The sequence below is a fragment of the Megalops cyprinoides genome, chromosome 5 (assembly GCF_013368585.1).
Source record: "Megalops cyprinoides isolate fMegCyp1 chromosome 5, fMegCyp1.pri, whole genome shotgun sequence".
Lineage (NCBI taxonomy): Eukaryota > Metazoa > Chordata > Actinopteri > Elopiformes > Megalopidae > Megalops > Megalops cyprinoides.
Window position 1 is genome coordinate 41,830,001 of NC_050587.1, and position 8,833 is coordinate 41,838,833.

Below are 8,833 nucleotides of genomic sequence, written 5' to 3' on the forward strand. Positions count from 1 at the left end.
CTGTATGTGAGGGTGTAAGGGTGTAAAGGTGTCTGTATGTGAGGGTGTAAGGGTGTAAAGGTGTCTGTATGTGAGGGTGTAAGGGTGTAAAGGTGTCTGTATGTGAGGGTGTAAAGGTGTAAAGGTGTCTGTATGTGAGGGTGTAAAGGTGTCTGTATGTGAGGGTGTAAAGGTGTCTGTATGTGAGGGTGTAAGGGTGTAAAGGTGTCTGTGCGTGAGGATGTAAAGGTGTCTGTATGTGAGGGTGTAAAGGTGTCTGTATGTGAGGGTGTAAAGGTGTCTGTATGTGAGGGTGTCTGTATGTGAGGGTGTAAAGGTGTCTGTATGTGAGGGTGTAAGGGTGTAAAGGTGTCTGTATGTGAGGGTGTAAGGGTGTAAAGGTGTCTGTATGTGAGGGTGTAAAGGTGTCTGTATGTGAGGGTGTAAGGGTGTCTGTATGTGAGGGTGTAAAGGTGTCTGTATGTGAGGGTGAAAGGGTGTAAAGGTGTCTGTATGTGAGGGTGTAAGGGTGTAAAGGTGTCTGTATGTGAGGGTGTAAAGGTGTCTGTACGTGAGGGTGTAAAGGTGTCTGTATGTGAGGGTGTCTGTATGTGAGGGTGTAAAGGTGTCTGTATGTGAGGGTGTAAGGGTGTAAAGGTGTCTGTATGTGAGGGTGTAAGGGTGTAAAGGTGTCTGTATGTGAGGGTGTAAGGGTGTCTGTATGTGAGGGTGTAAAGGTGTCTGTATGTGAGGGTGTAAGGGTGTAAAGGTGTCTGTATGTGAGGGTGTAAAGGTGTCTGTATGTGAGGGTGTAAAGGTGTCTGTACGTGAGGGTGTAAAGGTGTCTGTATGTGAGGGTGTCTGTATGTGAGGGTGTAAAGGTGTCTGTATGTGAGGGTGTAAAGGTGTCTGTACGTGAGGGTGTAAGGGTGTCTGTATGTGAGGGTGTAAGGGTGTCTGTATGTGAGGGTGTAAAGGTGTCTGTATGTGAGGGTGTAAAGGTGTCTGTATGTGAGGGTGTGAGGGTGTCTGTATGTGAGGGTGTAAGGGTGTAAAGGTGTCTGTATGTGAGGGTGTAAGGGTGTAAAGGTGTCTGTATGTGAGGGTGTAAAGGTGTCTGTATGTGAGGGTGTAAAGGTGTCTGTATGTGAGGGTGTAAGGGTGTAAAGGTGTCTGTATGTGAGGGTGTAAGGGTGTAAAGGTGTCTGTATGTGAGGGTGTCTGTATGTGAGGGTGTAAAGGTGTCTGTACGTGAGGGTGTAAGGGTGTCTGTATGTGAGGGTGTAAAGGTGTCTGTACGTGAGGGTGTAAAGGTGTCTGTATGTGAGGGTGTACGTGAGGGTGTAAAGGTGTCTGTATGTGAGGGTGTCTGTACGTGAGGGTGTAAAGGTGTCTGTACGTGAGGATGTAAAGGTGTCTGTACGTGAGGGTGTAAGGGTGTCTGTATGTGAGGGTGTAAGGGTGTCTGTATGTGAGGGTGTAAAGGTGTCTGTATGTGAGGGTGTAAAGGTGTCTGTACGTGAGGGTGTAAAGGTGTCTGTATGTGAGGGTGTCTGTATGTGAGGGTGTAAAGGTGTCTGTATGTGAGGGTGTCTGTATGTGAGGGTGTAAAGGTGTCTATGTGAGGGTGTAAAGGTGTCTGTACGTGAGGGTGTAAGGGTGTCTGTACGTGAGGGTGTAAAGGTGTCTGTATGTGAGGGTGTAAGGGTGTAAAGGTGTCTGTATGTGAGGGTGTAAGGGTGTAAAGGTGTCTGTATGTGAGGGTGTCTGTATGTGAGGGTGTAAAGGTGTCTGTATGTGAGGGTGTAAAGGTGTCTATATGTGAGGGTGTCTGTATGTGAGGGTGTAAAGGTGTCTGTATGTGAGGGTGTAAAGGTGTCTGTATGTGAGGGTGTAAGGGTGTAAAGGTGTCTGTATGTGAGGGTGTAAAGGTGTCTGTATGTGAGGGTGTAAGGATGTAAAGGTGTCTGTATGTGAGGGTGTAAGGATGTCTGTATGTGAGGGTGTAAAGGTGTCTGTATGTGAGGGTGTAAGGGTGTAAAGGTGTCTGTATGTGAGGGTGTAAGGGTGTAAAGGTGTCTGTATGTGAGGGTGTAAAGGTGTCTGTATGTGAGGGTGTAAAGGTGTCTGTACGTGAGGGTGTCTGTGTGTGAGGGTGTAAAGGTGTCTGTATGTGAGGGTGTAAAGGTGTCTGTATGTGAGGGTGTAAGGGTGTCTATATGTGAGGGTGTAAAGGTGTCTGTACGTGAGGGTGTAAAGGTGTCTGTACGTGAGGGTGTAAAGGTGTCTGTATGTGAGGGTGTAAAGGTGTCTGTATGTGAGGGTGTAAAGGTGTCTGTATGTGAGGGTGTAAGGGTGTAAAGGTGTCTGTATGTGAGGGTGTAAAGGTGTCTGTATGTGAGGGTGTAAGGGTGTAAAGGTGTCTGTATGTGAGGGTGTAAAGATGTCTGTATGTGAGGGTGTAAAGGTGTCTGTATGTGAGGGTGTAAGGGTGTAAAGGTGTCTGTATGTGAGGGTGTAAGGGTGTAAAGGTGTCTGTATGTGAGGGTGTAAAGATGTCTGTATGTGAGGGTGTAAAGGTGTCTGTATGTGAGGGTGTGAGGGTGTAAAGGTGTCTGTATGTGAGGGTGTAAAGGTGTCTGTATGTGAGGGTGTAAGGGTGTAAAGGTGTCTGTATGTGAGGGTGTAAAGATGTCTGTATGTGAGGGTGTAAAGGTGTCTGTACGTGAGGGTGTCTGTGTGTGAGGGTGTAAAGGTGTCTGTATGTGAGGGTGTGAGGGTGTAAAGGTGTCTGTATGTGAGGGTGTGAGGGTGTAAAGGTGTCTGTATGTGAGGGTGTAAAGGTGTCTGTATGTGAGGGTGTAAAGGTGTCTGTATGTGAGGGTGTAAGGGTGTAAAGGTGTCTGTATGTGAGGGTGTAAGGGTGTAAAGGTGTCTGTATGTGAGGGTGTCTGTATGTGAGGGTGTAAAGGTGTCTGTATGTGAGGGTGTAAGGGTGTCTGTATGTGAGGGTGTCTGTGTGTGAGGGTGTAAAGGTGTCTGTATGTGAGGGTGTAAGGGTGTAAAGGTGTCTGTATGTGAGGGTGTAAGGGTGTAAAGGTGTCTGTATGTGAGGGTGTCTGTATGTGAGGGTGTAAAGGTGTCTGTATGTGAGGGTGTAAGGGTGTAAAGGTGTCTGTATGTGAGGGTGTAAGGGTGTAAAGGTGTCTGTATGTGAGGGTGTAAAGGTGTCTGTATGTGAGGGTGTAAAGGTGTCTGTACGTGAGGGTGTCTGTGTGTGAGGGTGTAAAGGTGTCTGTATGTGAGGGTGTAAAGGTGTCTGTATGTGAGGGTGTAAGGGTGTCTATATGTGAGGGTGTAAAGGTGTCTGTACGTGAGGGTGTAAAGGTGTCTGTACGTGAGGGTGTAAAGGTGTCTGTATGTGAGGGTGTAAAGGTGTCTGTATGTGAGGGTGTAAAGGTGTCTGTATGTGAGGGTGTAAGGGTGTAAAGGTGTCTGTATGTGAGGGTGTAAAGGTGTCTGTATGTGAGGGTGTAAGGGTGTAAAGGTGTCTGTATGTGAGGGTGTAAGGATGTCTGTATGTGAGGGTGTAAAGGTGTCTGTATGTGAGGGTGTAAGGGTGTAAAGGTGTCTGTATGTGAGGGTGTAAGGGTGTAAAGGTGTCTGTATGTGAGGGTGTAAAGATGTCTGTATGTGAGGGTGTAAAGGTGTCTGTATGTGAGGGTGTGAGGGTGTAAAGGTGTCTGTATGTGAGGGTGTAAAGGTGTCTGTATGTGAGGGTGTAAGGGTGTAAAGGTGTCTGTATGTGAGGGTGTAAAGATGTCTGTATGTGAGGGTGTAAAGGTGTCTGTACGTGAGGGTGTCTGTGTGTGAGGGTGTAAAGGTGTCTGTATGTGAGGGTGTGAGGGTGTAAAGGTGTCTGTATGTGAGGGTGTGAGGGTGTAAAGGTGTCTGTATGTGAGGGTGTAAAGGTGTCTGTATGTGAGGGTGTAAAGGTGTCTGTATGTGAGGGTGTAAGGGTGTAAAGGTGTCTGTATGTGAGGGTGTAAGGGTGTAAAGGTGTCTGTATGTGAGGGTGTCTGTATGTGAGGGTGTAAAGGTGTCTGTATGTGAGGGTGTAAGGGTGTCTGTATGTGAGGGTGTCTGTGTGTGAGGGTGTAAAGGTGTCTGTATGTGAGGGTGTGAGGGTGTAAAGGTGTCTGTATGTGAGGGTGTGAGGGTGTAAAGGTGTCTGTATGTGAGGGTGTGAGGGTGTAAAGGTGTCTGTATGTGAGGGTGTGAGGGTGTAAAGGTCTGTGCTCCTGCAGGTTGGAGGTCACACCATGCTGCCCATTCGCTGGATGCCGCCTGAGAGCATCATGTACAGGAAATTCACCACAGAGAGTGACGTGTGGAGTCTGGGCGTGGTTCTCTGGGAGATATTCACCTACGGCAAGCAGCCCTGGTACCAGCTCTCCAACAATGAGGTCAGAGTCACGTTTAATCCTAACCCTAATGTCAAACCTAAACCCTAAACCCTAACTCATAACGTCTGACGCAAACACCGAAGAAACAGATGAAATGTGTGCGGACTGTTTAGGGCCCTTTGTCTTTGTGTGTAGATGGTTTTTGCCATAAAATACAGCTCCTAGATCATTCTGAGGTATTTTTAATTTAATGTATGTAATTTCATTTCAGTTTGTTTTATAGATGAGGTTATAGATGGGAAAAATGATGATGGGTGAAATGACTGTATTAAGCTGGACAGAGGCTGTCTCTCAGCTCCAACCTCCCTTCCCCACAGGTGATCGAGTGCATCACGCAGGGGCGGGTGCTGCAGCGGCCCCGTACCTGTCCCAAGGAGGTGTATGATCTGATGCTGGGCTGCTGGCAGAGGGAGCCACACATGCGGCTCAACATCAAAGAGATACACAACCTCCTGCAGAACCTGGCCAAAGCCTCCCCTGTCTACCTGGACATACTGGGCTGACGAATTTATGTTAGAACATGTGTGAGTGGATGTGTGAGACAGAAAGTGAGTAAGAGTGTGTCTGTGTCTATTTGTGAGTTAGAATGAGTGAGAGATTGTGTGATTGTGGTTGTGTGTGTGTGTGTGTGTGAGAGAGAAAGCATAGTATCATGTGTGTCTTTGTGTGAGTGAGAGGTTGTGTGTGTATGAGAGAAAGTGAGAGTGTGTGTGTAATTGTATATGTGAGATTGTGTGTGTATTTGTGTATTTCCTGGTGAAAATATCCCTCTCATTTTGTCATTCTGTCTGTGCTGATAATCTGATGTATATAATATTCCATATTACATACATAGATGAAATTGAGCTTTTTCTTTTTCCATGTATAAAATAATCTTCTGTGGGCAGCAGCTTTGCACCATCTCTGCAGCGCTGTTCTGGGGTCAGCCGTATGCTGTACCGTTGCTCCTGCACTTTCTCTGTATGTTGGGTATGAAGATGACAACATGAAGGATTTATCTGCGAAATCAAAGCCACCAGAGAAAAATCAGCATGATTTGATGTGTGAGGTGTGAGAGTTGCCCTGGAAGGTCATGTTTCATTGTTCTGTAAGGATCTGGACCCTGCAGTTTTGCAGAGCACTCCCCTGAATGAGCACTTCAGACAGCATATTCATACGCTTATTGCAATACATGAGCTACACTTAAAGGAAACTAACTTTTCAGGGCAAGCTTAGGATTTTGTTTTTTTAATTTTATTAAAATTGAATGCCCAGGTTATAGCTTGTTATTTGTCAGTGTCATATTAAAGAATATGTTGTTTTTAATTTATTTTAAGAGGAATTCCACCAAAAGTATAAAAACTGTTATTGTTATTTATTATTATTGCAACAATTGGTTGAATTTCTTTCTTCTTAAAAGTAAATATTATACTTAAATCTAAAAAGCATTATCCAGAACAAAGTCACATCTTTCACAAATAATGATTTGTTTTCAAGAAAAAAGATGGGTCACATTATTTGCTGTAGTTAATATTTCATAGCTCCCTTCTGGCATGGATTACACTGACAGTGCTCTACACTTCCTGTTTTATGAGGTCCTGTCACTTCTTGGGCCAGCAGGTGTGATTATTGCTGCAGGAAAAAGGAAATCATTCAAATCTTTTCATTTTTATTTGTGATATAATGATTTTGATTGATAATGTGTGATCTTTGACAACACTGGGGCTGGACATGATTATTTGAGAATATTTATTTTGTTCTTGTGTGCTCAGCTACCTGTTTCTTTGCAGAACTGAATGAATGATTCAATTCATTGTCACGCTACAGTGTCTGTTTTCAGCCAGGTTTGAGCTTCTTGAAGAAGGTTGAAGAAACAAGGTTTTTTGTCAGAATGTGTTTGTAACTGTTTGAATTCATAACTCCTTCAGGACCCCTATAGGGAAAGTGCCACCAAAACAAGCAAGAAGCGCTGCCCCATTGCAGCTTGACTGTTTTACGCTGAGCATAATACTGAGCCCACACAGGAAGCTGCTGTGAGCAGTGGCGGCTGGTGAGCTGGAAACAGGGGAGGCTGAAACATTACCTTTAAATCTATCATTACTTTCAACGTGTTCCTCTTTATCCCCCTTGATTATCAATAAAAACAAATAATTCACAGAATAATTGACACCAATGCGTAAATAGAGTAAATGAGTATGCTCGCGAAACAGCGCAGATTGTCTGTAGTTTGTGTGCTTGCGAAAGCTACAACGTGAGATTGTTTAACTGACAAGGATCGTATGGAGGGAAGAGCGGGGTGGGAGGAAACCTTTCTTCTTTTTTCTCAGAAGAGATGCAGTTTTGTTTACTTTTTTATTCAGTTGTTGATTTTGTACCACTTACTTTTCATGGAAATTGTGACATATTTAGAGTCTGGATGACTGGTAAAGTAACACCTGGCTACATAACAGATTACTGTAATGAGTCTCTGTAACATTTTACTGGAAGGGGTCACTGTAACTATAACTATAATAGGTTACTGTAACAGGTGGCTTTAATTTTTCATTATAATGCAGCGCTGTGATTTTGATTCCCCACATCACTCCGCTCAGCTCATTGTGTTATCAATCATAGTGCTGCTCTCTGAAGACATTTTTCTGGTGCTCTGTGAATGTAAACTGTGTGGTTTTAGAAACAGGACAATGCTGGCACTGCCACTAATAGAGATGGGATCTGGAAGCAGATTGTGAATCTGTGGAGAGTGGCTGTTGTAAAATTGCCATGTAATGTGTGCCTGCAAATATGCAATTGGACTGTAAATATACATCTCCAACAGCCGCCTCTTTAAGACTGGACCTCCACTCTTTTACAGCTGACTGCATACTGAGTGTCCATTATGATGCTGCTCAGTACAATTTTAGCCGTATATGCAGTATATTGAAACAGTAGTGTACAGTACAACACTGCTCACTATTGAAACAGTAGTGTACAGCACAAAAGCATTCTCTAAAGACATGGACAAGGAGTGGGCAGTGCAGTATGATCCCGGCTGATACAGTTGTATGCTGCTGCCAGGACTGCACTCCTCTGTGTGGAAGCTGACTGGGAAACAGAGCTGAAAGCCTTAAAGCCTGTGGCAGTTTGGTCCACAGATTGGTCTGTTACACAGTGTATTCTGTAATATACATTTACAATGTCATTGGAAATATGTGTAAAATACGTGATGGTACTTCAATACGTTCCTTTGGTTCACAGGCATACAGATGTATAAATATACATGTATGTATTTTTGAAGAGTTGTCTGTTTTGATGAGTAGTATCGCTATCTGTGATAAGAAACAGTCTGTCCTCAGTCTGTCTGGGATTGGGAGCCCGGGAACACAGATGCTGTGCTCTTCTGCTGTCCTGCTTCTGTATTCCAGTCTGGACTCCAGTACTTGGTGTTTAGGTGTTTAATACGAAATATGGTTAGAAATGATAACCACAAGCCGAGGAGGACCCAGGTCTGGTAAGAAAAATGTTAAATAAAAAACTGCATAATGATATAATAATCATAATTTCTGCTTCAAATGTGTAATGTGCGCATGTGTATGTGTGACTGAATGTCTGTGCATTTTAGCTGTACACATACATACATACACGTACATATACATATACATACACGTACACATACATATACATACACGTACACATACATACATACACGTACACATACATATACATATACATACACATACACATACATACACGTACACATACATATACATACACGTACACATACATATACATACATGTACACATACATATACATACACGTACACATACATATACATACACGTACACATACATATACATACACGTACATATACATACATACACGTACACATACATATACATACACGTACATATACATATACATACACGTACACATACATACATACACGTACACATACATACATACACGTACATATACATATACATAAATAGTGCAATACGACATAATAAAATACGTTATTTCTAGAACTATTTTCATTTTCCTGATTTTTTTACCTGTTTAAGAACTAGTCAAGGATTAATAAATGTTTTGTATGTGACATTGGCCTTCATGATTTCAGTGAGGTCAGTAACGGGCTCCTGTTCCTGCACACACCGGTGTGGCCCATGTGTTACAGTGAAGGCAGCGTACAAAGCAAATAAACATCCATTGCCTAATCAATGCAGTTTCAAACTGATGCTATGAGCCAATGATCCATTCTTGTTAAATATGCTTTAAAGTATCAAATAAACTTGTCCTGGTGTTACATGTCCACATTAATGAACGCTGTTGGTGCTTCCACTTATTCTGTTACCATGGTTACATTTGTTTGATGCTTTTCAGCCCAAAGAATGTTCTGTAGAAGCTGAAGTGCTTGAGAATATGTTTGTGTGTG

At 43.4% G+C, this 8,833-nt stretch overlaps 1 protein-coding gene across 2 annotated transcripts in view; it reads left to right on the top strand.

Annotated features, from left to right (window-relative positions):
• LOC118778253 (BDNF/NT-3 growth factors receptor-like) overlaps positions 1-5,032 on the top strand; it is a 25,513-nt gene extending 20,481 nt beyond the window's left edge. For both annotated transcript variants that reach the window (XM_036529693.1, XM_036529694.1), the window contains 2 exons: positions 4,287-4,445; positions 4,763-5,032. In XM_036529693.1, the coding sequence (XP_036385586.1) occupies positions 4,287-4,445; positions 4,763-4,948 (345 nt within the window). In that variant the 3' untranslated portion in view covers positions 4,949-5,032. The remainder of the gene's footprint in view (positions 1-4,286; positions 4,446-4,762) is intronic.
• Positions 5,033-8,833: the final 3,801 nt, after the last annotated feature.